At 52.1% G+C, this 18,682-nt stretch overlaps 7 protein-coding genes across 7 annotated transcripts; 2 read left to right on the forward strand and 5 right to left on the reverse strand.

Annotated features, from left to right (window-relative positions):
- Positions 1-326: 326 nt before the first annotated feature.
- On the reverse strand, positions 327-1,267 carry GLOTRDRAFT_106789 (Isochorismatase hydrolase; the record flags this gene model as incomplete). The annotated part of the gene is made up of 5 exons (XM_007869437.1): positions 327-452; positions 515-661; positions 720-791; positions 868-1,062; positions 1,130-1,267. The coding sequence occupies 5 exons, from the start codon at positions 1,265-1,267 to the stop codon at positions 327-329; spliced, it is 678 nt and encodes a 225-aa protein (XP_007867628.1).
- Positions 1,268-5,950: 4,683 nt separating this feature from the next.
- On the reverse strand, positions 5,951-7,719 carry GLOTRDRAFT_116880 (6-phosphogluconate dehydrogenase, decarboxylating; the record flags this gene model as incomplete). The annotated part of the gene is made up of 5 exons (XM_007869438.1): positions 5,951-6,013; positions 6,066-6,208; positions 6,269-6,888; positions 6,942-7,640; positions 7,693-7,719. 5 exons carry the CDS (start codon positions 7,717-7,719, stop codon positions 5,982-5,984), a joined length of 1,521 nt encoding a protein of 506 aa, XP_007867629.1. The 3' UTR covers positions 5,951-5,981.
- Positions 7,720-8,688: 969 nt separating this feature from the next.
- Positions 8,689-9,441, reverse strand: GLOTRDRAFT_94641 (uncharacterized protein; the record flags this gene model as incomplete). The annotated part of the gene is made up of 6 exons (XM_007869439.1): positions 8,689-8,771; positions 8,834-8,926; positions 9,148-9,180; positions 9,234-9,279; positions 9,322-9,380; positions 9,411-9,441. 6 exons carry the CDS (start codon positions 9,439-9,441, stop codon positions 8,689-8,691), a joined length of 345 nt encoding a protein of 114 aa, XP_007867630.1.
- Positions 9,442-10,855: 1,414 nt separating this feature from the next.
- On the forward strand, positions 10,856-12,741 carry GLOTRDRAFT_78337 (alcohol oxidase; the record flags this gene model as incomplete). The annotated part of the gene is made up of 5 exons (XM_007869440.1): positions 10,856-11,250; positions 11,303-11,354; positions 11,412-11,771; positions 11,829-11,907; positions 11,962-12,741. The coding sequence occupies exons 1-5, from the start codon at positions 11,028-11,030 to the stop codon at positions 12,739-12,741; spliced, it is 1,494 nt and encodes a 497-aa protein (XP_007867631.1). The 5' UTR covers positions 10,856-11,027.
- Positions 12,709-14,061, reverse strand: GLOTRDRAFT_116882 (aldolase). Its single transcript, XM_007869441.1, has 3 exons — positions 13,917-14,061; positions 13,580-13,861; positions 12,709-13,522 (listed from the first exon to the last, which is right to left on the reverse strand). Exons 1-3 carry the CDS (start codon positions 14,025-14,027, stop codon positions 12,971-12,973), a joined length of 945 nt encoding a protein of 314 aa, XP_007867632.1. The 5' UTR covers positions 14,028-14,061; the 3' UTR covers positions 12,709-12,970.
- A 693-nt stretch (positions 14,062-14,754) lies between these two features.
- Positions 14,755-17,776, forward strand: GLOTRDRAFT_14077 (uncharacterized protein; the record flags this gene model as incomplete). Its single annotated transcript, XM_007868972.1, has 6 exons — positions 14,755-15,073; positions 15,131-15,626; positions 15,678-17,212; positions 17,260-17,459; positions 17,516-17,644; positions 17,696-17,776. Coding segments are annotated over 6 exons (2,760 nt in total), but the record flags the coding sequence as incomplete, so codon positions are not given.
- Positions 17,777-17,951: 175 nt separating this feature from the next.
- On the reverse strand, positions 17,952-18,551 carry GLOTRDRAFT_130712 (sterol-binding-like protein; the record flags this gene model as incomplete). Its single annotated transcript, XM_007869442.1, has 5 exons — positions 17,952-17,978; positions 18,033-18,119; positions 18,174-18,341; positions 18,392-18,469; positions 18,522-18,551. 5 exons carry the CDS (start codon positions 18,549-18,551, stop codon positions 17,952-17,954), a joined length of 390 nt encoding a protein of 129 aa, XP_007867633.1.
- Positions 18,552-18,682: the final 131 nt, after the last annotated feature.

Here is an 18,682-nt window from a genome sequence, read left to right on the forward strand (position 1 = left end):
CCGTCGCGTCCAAACATCTGATAAACATCAGTGCGAGACGAACCCTATAGGCGTTATCAGCAGAAGGCTCCCCAGTGTCTACCTGCCGGTGAACCAATACGAGCACACCATTTACTTAGTAATAATACCCATCGTCATCTTTCAACTGCTTTTCGCCCGTCGGCGGGCTAGCTGGACAAGGCCCAACCTCACACTGACGAAAACTGAGGTTGAGATCCAGCCACTGGTGTCTGGTAATAGAAACAATGCTGCATAGCAGGAAGCCGCTTCCTAGTGCACAGTGGATAACTTTTACTGGACGTACCGATTCTCGCCGTGCTTCCACCTCAGATTATCTTGCATCCCCATTTTTCGAGTTCCTGTAGGACAGTCTCTTCCTTGTCCGAGTATACCCCGCGGACGCCGGCACGAACAATGTCCACCTCGAAGTCGAACTTGCGTGCATCGATGGCCTATGACAAATGAATTCGAAATACAGCATAAGTCGACAACAGGGAGGAGAACGCCTACTAACGCTTGCCCGCACGCAGTAATCAGTGGCTAGGCCCACGATAGTGACCTTGTGTATTCCTTTGGAAAATAGGAGCCGAGGCAGCTCGGTGAACTTAACGTAGTGATTGAGAGCGAAGGCGGAGTATCCGTCTATGTGCGGATGACAACCCTGCGAGACAGTCGACGTCGACTCTGTCGTTCGCGTGTACATGAAGTATCATCCCCACCTTCCGCACAATATGCGCTTTGGGTCCCAGTCTCTCGAGCCGCACGCGGACACCTTCTTCCAGCTCGGCTCCCTATGCAACCCATGGGGAGCAGACTCAGAGGTCAGCCACGCTGTTGCACCCAGGTTATGCAAACGCGATCACTAGCCTTAGTACCCTGCACGCAGTGGTCAGGCCATAACATCTGCACGATCGTGTCTTCGGGTGCGGCTCCTTTCAATATTTCTCCCGCTTCTACGCTTGTGGGCTGCTCGTGTGTAATGGGATGGGGCAACCGGACGGGTTGGAAAGGCGCAAGGTTATGCGCTGACGCGAAAGACACATGTCCAGCTGGGTGATAGTCCTACACAATGGCATGTATTCACCACTTCATGCTTATCATCGAGATGCTCGTATGCCTTGACACCTACTTGACTCGCTATAACCAAGTCCCACTTCGCATCGTCCAGGAGCTCGTGGACAACAGGCAAAATGCTCTCAGAATCTTTGACCGCCAATGACCCGTTGATGAAATCGTATTGTACGTCCACCACAAGCAAGGCTGACATGTTGTGTATGTAGCCGGTGGATCTGAAGAGCACAGCGCTTGCGGCACTGGTAAGAGATCATATCATCATGATACTCAAAGGGGATAGCCTTATCGTGAGAAACCACGGCTCTCTGAGATGAAGCCACAAATCGGTGACGGCTGGCACTCAGGTGCTTGCGAGATTCTATGCGTCCTGAGTACATATTCTACAAGTATACAGTATGATTACTGGGATGCACCTGGAACGAGAGACCCACTATGCCATCAAGTATTATTTGTAATACTCTACACCCAGTATGAGATGCCAAAACCGGCCGTGATGAACCCCCGAGCCTCCCTTCAACACAGTCCAGCCATCTCTTGACCAAACGCAGGCTTGATCCCTTTCCGTGTTGAAGGGCACCTGTGATTCTTGAACATCAGTTCACTCGAGAAGAACCGCCGACACCGGTCGCATGTCCAGTCAGGCACCTTCCCGTGTTGAGACACCTGTATGCAGGATGAGCATCGTTCTCTCGTAATCATTCGCTTGATCTCACCTCATGTCTCATCATATCGTGCCGTCGAGAAAAGGTCTCGTGGCATGTCGGGCATTGGAACCGCTTTTTCTGTTTCTTGGTATGGACGGCCGCATGCACGCTATAGGTATATTCATTCCGGAAGGTCCGGTTGCATCCCTCATATCTGCAGTGTATGCGAGGGGGTATTGAGTGACCGCCGTCTTCGGTTGACCCGGAAGCAACGGATGACGGTGCAGGGGAGGGTTCGTGATGGGGCTGCACGGTAGAAAAATAATCATGATCTCCGACCACGGACGACGACGAGGTCCCATCGTCGTCAGTGCCTGGGGTCAATACAGCGGCCGCAGACTCGGTTGAACTGCTGCTGTTTAGGTCAGAGGATGCTCCAGGATAACTCGATACAGCTTGATAGAGACTCGAATTTGAGGAGGATGTTGCTGGGTCTGTACCCTCGCTGCGCGTCCAAGTATTGTCAAGGTGCACGGAAGACTGTTCCCCATTCCCATAGGTCGCCTCTGGCGAATCATCTGTATAATGGGCCATCTGATCTAACATGCCATGCTCTACCAAATGCCATTTCAGCAGGCGTCACGGCGTCACGGTATAGATTATCTCACCTGTATGTCCACGATCGACATGCATGCGTGAGCCGTCCGGATAGCCTTCCCATTGGAATGTATCGGGAAGATGCTGCCACTCATACCCGGGGTTCGGGATCCAGCTGACGCTAAGCGGCATTTGAGGAGTAGAATGGGTGGCTGACAGAGCTAAAGGGGTGTTGGGACGTATCAACGGGCTGGCGTGGGCGCTCAAACGCCGGCTCGTACCGCCATCATCTGTGAATCATGGAATAAGACTTTACGTCGCTAACAAAGGACCTCAGGCCTACCACGTTCCAAATGACTCTCTGCCAACCGAGAGTGTGCAGCTTTTATGGATTGCTTAGGCGCCAAAAGTTGTCCTCCGCATTCTGGGGTCATGGTCAGGGACGGCATGGTCGAGCTAATCAGGGTCGAGCTAGAAGCTTGGAAGTTCTGAATCATGCGTTGCCCTGGCTTTGTGTGGCTCTGTCGGACCAGTCCGCTCAAGTCAGCACGCCTTCCACGCGCCGGAAGTAAGGAAGCATACCGATGAAGACGACCCATCGTCGCACTGAGATGTATCCTGCGCTACCACGGCCTCGGGATCTTCGATAATGAACAAAGCCATAGAGTTCCTTCCATTTGCGACACTAACGTCCACTCGGAGGGATAGACAAGCAGACACGGAAGCGAGGCTGATCGGCCGTGTAAGTGGGGCCCACTCAATGCTTGGTGGTTTGCCGGGCGTTGAAAAGTTCATGCAAAGCTTATGCTGAGCTAATTGCTCGAGGGGGAAGATGTGCGACATCTGGCCAAGTAGAGGCGGCACAATTGCAATAGTTCGAACGTTGCCGTTTTTTTTGCTGCCCAGTTTATTACCCTACTAAGGCTGGTCTGCCTAGAAGCTCCATAGAGTCATGATAGTACAGCCTTCGGCAAGGCGTAACAAGCGCTCACGTCCATTTCATACAGCAGCCCGTGATGCTGTGATTGCTGGGAACCGTATCAGCGTGTCAGTTAACAAAATATGTAACGAAGATTTAGATCCAGTCACTTACCCATCAAAATTGTGGGGATCTTGCATTTCCTCCGTGCTACTGGACTAGTACTAGTAGGCTGTGGTCGATAGCAAGCACGTAATGTTAATTCGGTATCATACGCAAAGGCTAATACAGCACTAGCCAGTGATAGCTCCGGACGGAACGCCAACATGGAGGTTTAGCAATTTGCTAGCAATCCCACTGAGCTACCACCTCGCAGTCGCGTCATGATACGTCTGAGGCTCGAGCTGCAGCTGTAGATCGTCTCCTGATATAGACAAGCTCTTTCACGCCAGGATGCCGCCTAAACCCCAATCTAAGGTTACGCTTGTGAAACGCGCTTTTGGCAACCGCGCTGTGGCTTTCCTCTTGATTCATCTGTGATCTTCCCGCAGTCTAGCGTTAGGTACAATCTCATGCATGCGCCTACAATTGGTTTTTCGGAAGAGCTCTGCACCCTGCAACTCGTCCATACATACAGTCCCGGACAAGCAAAGGCAACAAATTGATTTCTGATCGAACGAGATTTTTTGGCGGGAAACCGACTTCAGATTCGGACTCAGGGAGGCTGGAAACATCCAAAAATGAGGTCCCCTTATTTTTCCCACGACTTTTTGATACGGCCAAAATTTTGGGCCATTTCAACGACATTCTACACAGTCACCGGACCTCCCAGGTCATGCCCTGAGCCTTTGGGGACCTGTAACCCTTGCATGGAGCTGCATCTAGGCTTTCGAATACTTCAGACCTCCTTCTGAGGCCGCCCACTGGCAAGGAAGTTCAAATTTATTGCACATGTTACCTTGACTGCCATATTTGGCCTGCACTTAGGAGAGCTATTATGGCATATCAGCTGGTCCAATTATTAGATTTAAGCCAGAATCAGACTCAGCTCATTGAAAGGAGTCGATTGGCATATTTTCCGCATTTTTCCCGATTTGTTTTGTATACGGCCAAAATTTTGGCCCATCCCGACCCATTATTGAAGGCTACAGGGTGTTTATCGGAAATCGGCTCGTGCCAATCTCTTCTTTAGAGTCTAAATCACTCGTTTCTGCAATAAAATTGGGGTTCCCACGGCTGCTGGACCTCAGGAAATCCGGTCACCGAATTTGTTGTCTTTGGTTGTCCGGGACTGTATACACACGCAGTGTCTAGCGCGTTCCGGCCCTCGCTTGGGTCTGCTCGGGCTCAACTGAGTCCCGACTCTGCTTAGTGCTTCCTCCAACTTGAGGTGGCCGAAGGAAAGCCTAACAGTACTTGATCTGTCAGGATTGACAAGATATCCGTTGCTCATTTCCAGATGTTGCAGCCACAGTAGTCGGTATGTTCGCGGTTGTAGTCGCTAAAATATGTAGCGTAAGTTTCACAGATTTGGCAGGTTGGATCCGCTCTCTGGTCGATGTGGCCTCGTCCCGCAAAGCCGAAGGAGGTTGAAATATCTTTTGGACGCCTATACCTATAGTACGTCCTTACAAAGCATCAGGACAAGTCTTTACAAGCGACCGCTCTGATTGGTGTATCCTGGGATAAAATTGCACTATCAACGGCGGCCTGCCACGATTTCGTCACGGAGGCGCGTTTCCTGCGCCGTTGACTTGTTCCTAGTCCAAGTGCGTTCCGGAACGCTGCCATCAGCTTCGAGCCCTCATTTGCAAAGCAACTTTGTTCAGCATGGGTATCTTGTATGACTCTATGGCTCTATGGCGCCCCGTTCGTCCGCCTGATACTTGTGCGGTCCATACTCAGCACCACGGCAGCTGTATCTAAGGCACCGCGCAGAGAAATATGTACCTTCGGCTACCGCGGCCATATGTGGATTTACGTATACGGTATACATTGGGTGCGACCCGGGACCCTCCCTCCGTGGCTCTCAAAGTTATTCACTACAATGGGTACAATCTAAGGTGCCCCGATAGGTATGTATGTCGCCGTCGGGCTTACATCTAGCGTGCCAAGGTAGGATACTATGACTCCTTCCAGCCTGATATAGTCGAAGCCTTTTTCCCATAAAGTCATACGGGCGCTGTCTATATAACGATCTGATGCCTAGGCCAATTTTACCTCCTTCGTCTAACACACAGTCCACATCTTACGACGCGTGTTGCAACAAAACCAAGTGACGATTCTCGGGAGAACAGAAACTTGCACAACCAACTCCACCTATCCATGATCTGCGTGGGGTTACACTGCTTCACGACCTGAATCGACTGATTGACACCTGCTGATCTTACGAAAGTCTCAGCTTGATTTGAGTTCGCACGATCATTTCGACGTCGCTTGCTAATGCGTCCTGATGCACATGGAGGCTTTGTTCATACTTACAAGTAAATCTTATCTCACAGCTTTACCAGATCCTACTAGATCGTGGCAGGATCAGCAAGGGCCGCAGCATAGAAGATCCCTTATCACGCGCTTTCGCAGGAGAAGAGGTCATAATACAGTTGTCGATTATACTACATAGCTACAGTTTACATACTCTGAATAAAGAATACATACATCATATACTGGGTCGTCGGCCGTCATGCCGTACTCCTCCGTCGTCCGACAGGGCGACCGGCTCGTTTCTTCGTCTCCCTCAACTAAGTAATTCACGCAGGCTTCCATTCGAAGTGGTGCTTGCCTACGTAGCAATACATCAGCACCCACAACAGGAAAGAAAACAGCGGGCTTACCCTTCTTCACGTCGCCGGGCCCCTCCTCCTTCAGGTCGAAAGAGTGAGCGCCGAAATAATCAAGCTCGGCTTCCATAAACTGTGTCGGGAGGTGCAGCCCCGCGCAATACTTGAAGTATTCTAGGCTAGCAGAAATGGAAGGACTGCCAATGACTGGCGTTAGCCCAAGCGAACCACGGTGCACAGTCCATCCTCAGGCTTACATGTGCGCATTCCACTCCAAGGCCCTCTTTACTACCCTCTGGAGAGCCGGGAACGTCCTCTTGATCTCATCCGCCACAGGACCCAAGGTGAGCGTATTGCGTACCGCAGGCTCTTTCTCGTACAACGGCTGCAACAAGTCCGCAATATACTCGCTGCGGATGATACATCCCTCCCGCCAGATCTGTATACACTTACTTAGGTCCACATTCCACTCTTCGTCGTCACTGGCCCGGGCAATGAGGTTCATTCCCTGCGCGAAACTCGCCAGCGTCGCACAGTACACAGCGAGTCTCAGGTCCTCCACGAACGCTTTCTTCTCATCATCAGATATCTGCTGCTTCCGTGCGGCGCCGAGGTCTTGACCGAGGGCCTCGACGACCTGCAGGCGTTGTGCGCGGTCAGAGGAGGCGACGCGGAGGAAGTGGGCGGCCGCGATTGTCGGCGCGCTGACGTGCCTGTTGGCGGCCTCCACGATGGTCCAGAAACCAGTTCCCTCACTGTCGTCGGCGTCCTGAACGACCTTGTCTTGGATTTTGTTGAGGAGGTGAGAGGCGGAATGGGTGTACTCATCCGACTGGCCGCAAATGTCCGAGCCAATCTCCACGAGAAAATTACGTGCCTAACAGAGCGATCACTAACGCTCGAATGCGTGAGGTTGCCCTGTGCACTTACGAGTTCACCTTGCTCCGCCCACTTACGGTAAACGGCGGAGATTTCGTCGAGGGGGATGGCCAGGCACTTGTACAGGAGCTCCCATGACTCGGCCATGATGCCCAACATGCCCTGTTCGATCCCATTATGCACCATCTTAACATAATGCCCAGAACCTCCGGGACCGATAGCTGTCACGCAGGGAGCGCCCGTCTTCTTATCCTTCGCCGCGAACTTCTCCAGGATAGGCAAAACTTCCTTGACAGCGTCGGGATTCCCCCCTGGTGACATTGACGGCCCGCGCCTGGCAGACTGGTAGCCACCAGAGACACCCATACCTATGTAGTGCACGCCTCTCTTTCCCAGCTCTTTCTGCCTGCGCTCAGTGTTGAGATACCACTCATTCCCTCCGTCGAGGATAATATCCCCCTTCGTTAGATACTTGTCCATTGACTCAAGAACCTGGTCTGCAGGGCTTCCATGCTTGATACTAAAGACGAACAGCTTCCGGGTATCCTTGCCGCCCAGGCTTGATATGAACGGATCATAGTCTTTATAAGTGGAGATGCGCGAGCGCACGTCCTCCGGCGCTGATTCGGCGTACTTCTTCAAATTGTCTATGTTCTGCCCTGCGACGTCAAAAGACGAGACGGTCAACCCGTGCTCGGCGAATAGCAGGGCCATTTCGGAGCCCATACTCCCGGCACCGACGATGCCAATCTACAGTTGAAGACGTAAGTGCTCGGTATCGTTCAGAACGACGACAACGCACCTTTTCAAACGGTAAAAACTTGGACATTGTGGAATTGCAAGTAGCTGAGGCATGTCGGACTGCTGAGCGTATTTATGTATGCGGTCGGAGTGAATGACGTTTGGGTAGAAGCGCGAGATGTCGACGATGGCGTCACGCGAAGCCAGTCACTTTAGTATCGCGTCGGGGTAAAAATAGCCTCCCGTTATTCTTAGGTTGAATCCGAGTCGGACAATCTAGCGTCTACTCCTCCTTACCACCAACCATTACATGATGGCTGTTGACATCGGGGGCTGGCAAGCAGTATCGCAGTAGATGGTACAAAATAGTGAATAACTGTCAGAAAGCTGGATAATCCTCTGGACTTGTGGGACTGCCTATACACAATGTAAGCTGTGGGTGACCTTGTTTGTGTTTCAATCAGACATACCCTTGAGAAACAGTGTGGATGTAGTGTACATGAGTCATGGCTAGGGTAAGAATGGAAGGATTACATTCAGTCATTTTGCTTCCCCCTTCGGTTAAGGGCTCCATTGTGGCTAGATACAGCAAATTCCATTGGGGTAATAGGTCCTCAAGAAATCACGGTCAAAGTGTAGTGGGATTGAGTGAGATGGGATGCCTGTGAGAGATTAAGGATCATATGTGTCCCCGCAGCAGTGTGCCAAACAACTGTCCATGCAAGGGGAAGGTTCCACAGATCAAGAGGAGCTGCTACCCAGAGCACTATGGTCAAGAAGTAGAGTGCAAACCAGCTAGCAGAACAGGTTGATAAGGGTTATAAAATCGGCAGGAATGTGCATGACATACCCCACATAGTATAAAAGTGAGTCTCTAGTCAGGATGACCCACATATGACCTCCTATCCCCATACACATTGGAAGATGCATGCTGATCCTTTCATGAATATGTTGTGCAGTCTTTCGTAGTGTCATAATCAACAGCACGAAAGCAAAGCAGAGTGAAGGTACCCTGTGTTACTAGATTAGTTACAGGCTCTGTTGATGCATCATAATCTCACATCAAGGTCCAGAAATGCTTGAAAAAGCTGACATTGCCTTTGTAGCAGATATGTTTACCATACTCTGAGACAACTTCCACTAAGGTGAAGATCTTGTAGTGAATAAGGCAGTTTAGAATTGAGCATGCGTATCTTACATACCATCATAACCAATGTACTGTTTTATCTGAAGAATGGCAGTCGAACCAACTTCCACAATCGCCCCCAGGGTAAGAAAAAAGATCACCCGGCGATCTACAGATTAAGATAAGCATCAAAACTGGACTGAGAGAAGAACTTTGTTCACCATGACGATGCAATGCATGTATGCGTAGCTGGAGCATCACTTTCTCAAGGCATTCAGGAGCTATACTAGTACAGCAGTAGAATGCAATACCTTGAACAACTACCCCTGCCACAAGTGCTGCCAGTCCCCTTCTGTGAATAAGAGACACCCAGGGGACAGTAACACTTACAAGTCCATCCTGACCAAAAAGCCCATAATTTACCTATGCTAAAATCATCTGTACTTTTCAGATCCAACATGCAGTTCAGTACTCACAGGTGGTAACAGTAGGCCTGGGGTTCATCTCAACTGTTACAGGCAGCTGAGAAGACAATGTTGCATCCATCTTGTGATTATCACTCACGAGCAAGAAAGGAGCCAACCACCAGAAGTCCAAAATAACGGTTCTGTCGCACAGTAAGTCTTGATGTCAGAGACATCCTGAAGACGCACTATCAGATATAAGATTTTCATATGTGTCCATTTGGCTTTCTGTTTGAAGTAGCATTAGGTTCACTAGTCGAGGCAGGTGAAGTGCTTCCTTACCCAAACAATATCAACCTATTGTCAAGACTCAAATCATGAGCAACTGGTGCAGGTAACACTGCACAACAAGCATACCTCTTGAGGGAATGTTGCAACTGCCAGGGTTTTTATATAGTGGAGGTATTTTATGAATATGAAGTGGCATAAGAGCATACAACTTACTGAAATGGTACACATAGAATGCCACAGCACTAACTGGGAAACAGATCATGAACAGGTCACCAATGAAGGTAGACTGAAGCCTTACCACTGCAATAGTCTACCACCTGAGTATGGTAGAGACTTGTGATAATTGAGGAAAGGTCTGCCATTAAGGGTGTCTTGTTTTGGGGAGGGGACTGAGGACTGAAGAAGGGGGATGGTTTAAGGTTCTTAAGGAGGAAAAATGGGTGCCACTTTAACCTTGTTTCTGACTCCATCGATTCTTGATGAAGATTCCTCAGTGATGAGATGGAAGGGGAGCGAATGTGTAGGTCCTGCCACCCGAAACTCCCATCGGACCGACGGGGACATTAATATTCACCTGCGAGGCTCACTCGGTGTTTCCGGACAGGTGCCAGTGGACCCACCGCGGCACTTCACAGCCAATCCAACGTATTAATCACGCCGGATGAGATGTCCTACTAGTAGGCTACGAGCAGAAGTCTCGGGCTTCTGGAACACGGGTTATCGCATATCATGATATTCTTCGAGAACAAGATGCTGATATCGCGCACGACGTGCGAGGTAGATCCAAGCGGCTACGACTAAGTAGTATCCCGGACACCAGCCCGAGAGTTCCATCATGATGACTAGGATCTGATATACAGTCTTGAATATATTCATAATGATGTCTCAAGAGCATTTGATTGATTCTTAGGCAGGGCATGCGTACGTGTGCGCACTGCGCAGTCATCGCGTAGAAGACATCTGCAGACACCGAAACCATGACACTAGTACTCGCGCGACTGGGAGGACCAATCACGAGCTGAAGAAAGTTGCCAGGCTGCGCGACGACTTGTCACTGGAAGATCTCAGGCTTATGCATGCGCATGCAGCACTGCCTGCGATACGTATACTGCCCTTGTCCCGGTTCTGTCAGCGATGAATATTGTGGGAGCAAGCCAAAGCTTATAACAAGGTGTTGCTCGTCCCCTAGGTTATAAATAACTTGTCTTCGGTGTAAACAACCCCTTCAATCCGCCATAGTATGTGGCCCTTCGGTTCGTCGTATCCTGAGCGTGATCCTACCCAGGTTGGCGTCTCGATTCCTTTCACGGAGAGCTCGTTGGCCAAAGCCACTTATGACTACATAGTGGTTGGAGGTGAGTCGAGTCGAACGAACGTCGTGCCTTACGTTATAAGCTTCCCTTAGGTGGTACTGCTGGATGCTGCCTGGCAGCACGCTTGTCAGAGGATCCAGATGTGTCTGTTTTGCTGGTAGAGAAAGGCGGGGTCGAAGACACATGGGCCTCTCGGGTACCATTTCTCTCTTCCAATCCCTACGGCGGCAGTAAAATCGTGAAGCACTGGTCATCGTTACCCATGGAACACCTGGACAACCGGTCTGTGGCCCTGATCCGAGGCGATGGGCTGGGAGGCACGTCCCGTGTCAATACCCTTCTTTATACACGAGGCGCTCCCTTGGAATATAACCACTGGAAGAATATGGGGCACAGCGCTTGGGGATATGACGAATTGAAACCGTATTTTGTGAGATCAGAGAAGTCACTAAGTCATTCCAAGTCGGATTTCCACGGAGGAGATGGTATGGATCTTTTTGTATTCTTGCCGGACATTGTTGAGGCCTGCGTACCCAGGTCCCTGGGAGAATCAAACTTTTCCCGACTTGCAGTTTGAAGTGTTGAAGCAGTATGTCTCGGATGGGAACTTTTTCATAAGATTGACTCTCATCGCCATGAATCATAGTGTTAGACCAGCCGCCGCAGCGCTCGGTATCCCTGAGATACCCGATATCAACGCGCCAGATGCGCCGCCCGTGGGTTGTGCAATGCTCGATGTCTCTATTGATGCTAGTATGCGTCGAGCTTCTACCTACAGTGCTTTCCTTCCCGCGGACGTCGCGTTTCCTAGAAAGGAGCGCCTCAAAATCTGTACGCGAAGCATCGTGACAGGCATCGAAGTTGCGACGGAAAGCAGTGGTCTCCGTGCCAAGGGTATCTACTTTGAGAGGCTGGACCCAAGCTCGAAGACATTCTATGCCAGGGCGAAGAGGGAGGTCGTCTTGTGCTGCGGAGCACTGGGCTCCCCTCAGTTGTTGATGCTCAGGTGGGTACCGTCCGTCCAGTTAGGAGACAAATGCTGACACGATCAATGTCCTGGTAGCGGCATCGGACCTAAAGAACACCTCCAGGATCACGGTATAAGTGTGGTGCGGGACATGCCTGGGGTGGGCAGTCACTTAGTAAGTTATTCTCTGCGTTCACGTGAAGATTTCCTTGAAACCAACCCTCGGTAGCAAGATCACATAGATATACCTGTCACGTTCGAAACCCCCATAGAAGATTCATTGCATGTTCTCCTAGTGCAACCTTGGCGCGCTGTATCTCAACTCGCCAAGTACTTCATATCCTCCAAGGGCCTGTTTGCTATGCCCGTGACCCAAATGGCGGTGTTCGTGAAGTCGTCCCTCCTGGATGACAACTCGGAAATTAGGACTAGAGTGCCAGAAGATGAAGACAATGTCGCTGACATTGAGATCAAGGCGATTCCAGTCAACGGCTCTCACATCCAGTATCCGAAGCTCGGCGTGTTCTCCCTCTTACCGGGTCTCGTCCGCCCCAAGTCTACTGGCCGAGTGATGCTGGCTTCCACGAACCCCCGGGACCATCCCGCGGTAGATCTTGGATTTCTCAGCACCGCGGAAGACTACGCAGTGCTTCGGAAGGGCGTCAAATTGGCCCTGCGACTAGGCGAACAGATTCGCTTGCAAGGCTACCCCTTAAAGAATCTGCAAGCTTTGGAAGGCCAGAGTGATGAAGGCCTCGACTCGTTCATACGTGCGCACGCTCGGAGCGGTTTCCACTATTCTTGCACATGCAGGATGGCGCCAGAGACCGACCCCGTCCACCCGGGAGTCGTGGACGATGAGCTGAGGGTATACGGGATTCATGGACTTCGGGTTTGCGACACGTCGATATTCCCTGAGATTTTGTCCGCTCATACAATGGCGCCTGCCGTTGTGGTGGCAGAAAAGTGCGCTGATATGATGAAGTCTGCTCCTTCCAGTGGTACATAGAGCTCGCGCAGCAGAGGGTACCATGTTCGTCCAACTGCCCCCGATTTTCTGCGGTATATCGGCAATTCGAGCCATTGCGACGTAGGACATGACCGCTTACCGTCACATCGGCCGACTTTTTATTGGCCGTGAAAATGTTAAGATTCCTCGGTTGATACATCCTCCTAATCCCTGTATTCAACTTCAACGTACAGACACTGTAAAATGCCTATGGTCTGCATGATCTCCCCTAAGCCGATTCTGCCATGAGAAATTTCTCCAATTCCAGCAATTCTTTTACTTTATCCCATCCAGGGCCTCCAAAATTATCCGCGCTGATGGGGAGCAGCGGACCCCTCACGTGCGGTTGTCCATACCCGAACTCCTTCGCTATGATGGCCTTGATCGCAGAGATACCGCCCAACTTGCTGACAGCGGCGTCTGCGTGGCCCAGCAGTGCCTGCAGCTTCATAGCGTCGTCCAGTTTGCCCTCCTTATAGAGATTCCAGACCGATAAGTGCGCCTTCGGAGCGATGTTAGGTAGTGCACCGATCAGCCCCGCGCTGCCGGACAGCACGCCTTGCAGGTATACTGATGATGTGCCAGGGAAGGTCGCGAATTTCTCGGGAGAGACGGACGAGGTGAGCCGATGGAGCTTGCCGATGTCCCCGCACGAGAGCTTTGTCCCGACGATATTCGGGTGCTCTGCGAGTGTGCCGATAGTATCAGAATCGAGGTTTATGCCTGCCGTGACGGTGGGGAAGTTATAGATCATGGTCGGGATCGGAGATGCGTCTGCAACCTGTGATGGCGTGGCGTGAGTCGCTTGGATATCTCACTTGATAAGTGTGAGACTCACCTCGCGATGGAAGCGTATGATTGCATCTTTTGTCATCCGAGGAGGCCAAGTTGACGGAGTCAAGACAAGGACATGGGTTGCCCCGGCCTCTTTTGCATCCACACATAGTTTCTTGGTCTCGCGTGTAGACTGAGCGCCGGTGCCTGCGATAACGACCACGTCTTGGAACCCATTCTCATCGAGGGTCTTTCTTGTAAGACGTATCGCCTCTTTGCGCTCATCGTGGGAGAGGTGTTGGGCCTCGCCATTACTGCCCTGGACCAGTATTCCCGTAACACCTCCCTGAGATACCAACGAGTCAACGCGATGATAAACGGATAGACGAGATGATACATACCTTGGCCAGACGCAGGACGTGGGCCTTTATGGCCGGTACATCAAATTCTTCGTTCTCGTCGAAGAACAAGACCGCTGGGACGTATATACCGGAGGGTGGTGGGCTGGACATGGCAGTTGCACAAGTGTTGGACTGTGGCTTGTACGGAAAGCAGGAGAGGCGACGTTCCGTGCTCTAACTTAAGACGGGAACGCCGGCCCGAATCTCCGTGCCCGCGATGGCTGCGCGTGAGCAGAGTAGAACGCGTAGCTGAGAGCAAAGGCCTCAGGTTCAGAGACCACTAAATATACGTCCTTCCATGGGATTGCCCGTGCGGTGGGTATCGCGTAGGCTAGGAAGTGCCTGTGGTACGTGTTGCGGCGCCACGGAGGATGCAGTTCGGCGGGAGTATCTATAGCACCGACTAACTCGACAGGATAGTCCGACTGATATAGCGTTGAGCGGTAATGGTCTTCCAGCAGACGACGGCGGAGGGTCGAGCCCGTTGGAGCGACGGCAGACGTCAGAGACGTATATAAGCTGCATGAGATCCAGGCGCGACGTCCGAAGCCGTCTGGCAATATTCACGGTAGCAGAGGCCAGTATCAGCACGTCGAAGGGGATCTACAAGATGTTGGCAGGAGAATCAGGTTGAAAGTACCGTACCAGGCCGTCGTGTAGCTGTGAAGTGAGCGGTTCCCGCCACCGAGGCGCGTGTCGACCACGCGCCGGCGGCATATGCAACGCAATCAAAGCTGCCGAGCGAATTGGCTCTACTGAACGCCGCCGTCGGTCACCGCTACCTCTCTCTCCCTTGCCCTCTCGTCGTCGACGCGGCGTTACTGGGCATTGTGCAGTAATGTACTCAGCCGTGCGCCGACAACTTGCATCGATCCTCAAGACTCCTCGCAAGACCGTCACGTACGGCCTGAGCGCGTCTCGCAGGATCGAGAATGCCAGACCCGTACACCGACAATACACCACTCTCCTGACATCCAATGGAACGCGTACTCGTCAGAGGCCGGGGTCACCTCATGTCGCAGCGTTGCGCCATATGCACGTCAGAGCGTTGTCGTACGCGTCGATACCCAAGTTCGTCCTCCGCGCGTTCCGTGTGCCAATAGCAGGTGCTACGATAGGTGCGGGAGGTGTCACGTATGCGAACTATAAATTTGAAGGTACGCCTGCTGTTCGCTGCAAACTTATGTGGGAAGTCTGAACTCGAGGTACTCAAGAGTTCAAGAAGAAATCGGACGAGTTCATGACTACTGTCAAGGACACCGCTACGGATATTTTCGACACCGTGTCGGATGGAGTGGGAGTTGTCACTTCTCGCATCTCAGGAGTTGAACTGCCCTCTATACCCAAACTCGAAACACCGCAGTTCTTGAAGGACCTTTTCTCTGGAGGCGATAAGAACGGCGAGAATGGAGAGGGCTCTGGTGAAGACGGGACCGGGAGCGGCTCAAGACGACCGCCAAAGGGCGATGCCGCTGCTCTTGCTGCTCTGATCGCTGCGACGACATCCTCCCCATCTGATTCTAAACCGACCGAACTTGACCAGAACGGACTGATGAACCTGACGAAGAAGCTGATTGAAATCCGAGGGATGCTCATTAGCATCGACAAAAGTGACGCCTTGAAGCTGCCCAGTATTGTTGTCATTGGTAGTCAGAGCTCTGGAAAGAGCAGCGTCCTGGAAGCTATTGTCGGGCATGAGTTTTTGCCAAAGTAGGTACCTTCACCCGACTTTGACATTCCTGCTCAACAAGGCGTATCTAGGGGATCCAACATGGTAACGCGACGCCCCATCGAGCTCACGTTGATTCACACTCCAGGGTCTGCACAAGAATACGGCGAGTTCCCAGCTTTGGGCTTGGGCAAGGTTACGGACTTCTCTAACATCCAGCGGACACTCACTGACCTCAACCTCGCCGTCCCATCTACCGAGGCCGTGTCTGACGATCCGATCGATCTCCGAATTTACAGCCCTCACGTCCCAGACTTGACTCTCATCGATCTTCCTGGATACATCCAAATCGCCTCCATGGACCAACCTGAGTCATTGAAGGAGAAGATCGTGTCTCTCTGCGACAAGTACATCCGGGAGCCAAATATCATCTTGGCGGTCTGTGCAGCGGACGTCGACTTGGCCAACTCACCTGCTCTTCGCGCCAGTCGTCGGGTCGACCCTCTCGGTTTACGGACGATTGGTGTGATCACAAAGATGGATCTCGTGCCACCAGAGCAGGGTGCCAGCATCCTGACCGGGAACCGGTATCCGCTTCACCTTGGCTACGTCGGCGTCGTGTGCAAGCCTTCTGGTTCTAAGAGCAGACGCGAATCCACGTCTGCAGCTGCTGAACGTGGAGAGCACGATTACTTCGGTGCCCACAAGGAGATATTCAATAGCGGCTCTCTGATGACTGGCACTGATACCCTGCGCCGCCGCCTTATGGAGGTCCTGGAATCGTCTATGGCGTCGTCACTGCACGGCATCACTAATGCTGTGCAGCTTGAGCTCGAGGAAGCCACCTACCAATTCAAGGTGCAGTATAACGATCGACGGATATCGGCAGAGTCGTACGTCGCCGAGACCGTCGACCTGCTGAAAGCTCGCTTCCGCGAGTTTACCATGCAGTTCAAGAAACCGCAGATCCGCGCGAAGCTCAAGGAGATGCTGGATGAGAAGGTGATGGACGTGCTCGAGCAGCTGTACTGGCTTGATAAGCGGGTCCCGGAGCTCGGCGAGCTGGCTGCGAACCCGAAGGTGAAACCCGAGGACGTGGAGCCCTACTGGCGACACAAGCTCGAGGCGGCGTCGTCTCTCCTCACGAAATCTGGTGTGGGCCGGGACTCGACGCTGCTCGTCGCGGACGGCCTGCGTGCGCTGATCGAGTCGATAGCCGCCGGGGAGCCCTTCACCTTCCACCCGCGCGCCGCGGAGCGCATCGTGCAGTTCGCACACATGATCCTGCGCGACCGGATCGGGTTCACGTCGGACCAGGTCGAGAACTGCATCAAGCCGTACAAGTATGAGGTCGAGGTGGATTCGCGGGAGTGGGAGATGGGCAGGAAGGAGGCGGTGGAGCTGTTCGAGAAGGAGATGTCGATGTGCGAGAGTAAACTGAAGGAGATTAGGAAGCGCGTCGGAGGGAGCAGGCGGCTGTCTGGGTTGATGGGCTATGTGAAGACTTTGGAGCAAAGAGAAAAGGAGCGGAAGGCTCGCCGTCTGTTGACCGATGACGAGTCACCAGAGGACGACTCGAAATCTGTTGCGGATGATTACCAGTATCCTCCAGCACAGATCCTTGATGGTTCGTCCATTCCGGTATCTCACGGGGCGCTTCTGATGAAATTGCAGCTCGACATGCCATCCTTTACAACGACCGCATGGGCGTTTTGAAGCTGCGCATTGCAGCTTTGAAGTCCAAGCGGTGTAAAGCTGGTCCCGAAAACGACGTTTTGTGCCCGGAGGCCTTCTTGAATGTCGTCGCTGACAAGCTAGCGTACACCGCGGCCATGTTTATCAATATTGAACTGCTAGACCAGTTCTTTTACCAGGTGAGCATGCCCCTCTGCGCTTGGCACGGGATGACGCGCTGACGTAGGTCGGTTAGTTCCCTCGAGAGATCGACTCTAGATTACTCTACGATCTTGATCGCAAAGAGATCGTCGAGTTTGCACGTGAAAACCCCATCGTCAGACGACACTTGGACCTACAGGAACGCAAGGACAAACTGGAGGAGGTGTGTATCAACTTACACCCAGTAGCACTCATGTATCTGATGTATCGTCAGGTCATGAAGCAACTCAATAGCTTGTCGACGTTGCGTCCCGACGTGCAGCCTACACCCCGCAGACAGCGCGGACTATTTGGGGGACGCTTTTCTTGAGTTTGTTCTGGACCGGGTCTGTTTGTGTTGTGGATAATTCTGTATGTTTTCAGCCTCACAGTGTAGAATAATATTGTCCTGTTAAATTACGACCCTCCACTCAATGGATATTACGATGGGTATGGCGCACATATTACACGATGAATACACACGCAGAAGATCATAGTTTGGCCTTGCTCTTGGCGCTCTGCGATGATCGTGTGTGAATCACAGCAAGATACAGAAGTGGCAGGGCACTGACCTTTAGTACACCGTCCAGTTTCGTTGCCAGCATCATGTTACCCTTCGTCTTGAGCTTGCCAGTCAAGAAAGCCTTCTGGCCGTCAAGCTGCACTCGTCGTGTCAACAAGCCATTCCATCATTTACAGCGGTAGGTACTCACCTTGCCCTCAGCTAGCTGAGTGAACGTATCGTCGGAAAGGAGGATTGTAACGTCTGCCTTTGGCTTAGCCTCTCCCTTGTAGACTGTGCCCGACTTCTTGAGGTCGATTGTCCAGACACCCTCCTTCCCCTCCGCGTTCTTCACGCGTAGCTCGAAGATACCGTTCGTCTGCTCGCCAGTGAGGGGACATCCTTGTAGATTGGCAGAGGTAAACCGACCTTCTTGATCTGGGACTTCTTCTCCTCGTCGCTGTACGTTTGGAATACCTGGGCGAGGCCCGCAATAATCTCGGAAGTCTACACGGAGGTCAACGGCGTTATTCAGAGATAGAGCCCCGCCGCAGCATACCTTGAAACCGGGCTCCTTGATGTCCGACATGGCTACAGCAATAGTGTACAGGAACTGAGGAGGTGGAGGAGGGATACGTTGTGTTGGCAGCTCCCGAGATGCGCTCTATATTGATGCGGGGTTGGGGCGTCTTTCCATGTGAAATCAGGCTCGCGTGACGG

Source organism: Gloeophyllum trabeum (assembly GCF_000344685.1).
Source record: "Gloeophyllum trabeum ATCC 11539 unplaced genomic scaffold GLOTRscaffold_00009, whole genome shotgun sequence".
Classification (NCBI taxonomy): Eukaryota; Fungi; Basidiomycota; class Agaricomycetes; order Gloeophyllales; family Gloeophyllaceae; genus Gloeophyllum; species Gloeophyllum trabeum.

What these genes read in the sequence shown, in the direction of transcription:
- GLOTRDRAFT_116882 (XM_007869441.1), bottom strand. Translation starts at nt 14,027, where the DNA reads ATGTCCAGCCCACCACCCTCCGGTATATACGTCCCAGCGGTCTTGTTC. An exon ending in ACGTCCTGCGTCTGGCCAAG is followed by an intron (nt 13,862 to 13,916) that starts GTATGTATCATC and finishes TTGGTATCTCAG; the next exon opens with GGAGGTGTTACGGGAATACT. An exon ending in TCATACGCTTCCATCGCGAG is followed by an intron (nt 13,523 to 13,579) that starts GTGAGTCTCACA and finishes ACGCCATCACAG; the next exon opens with GTTGCAGACGCATCTCCGAT.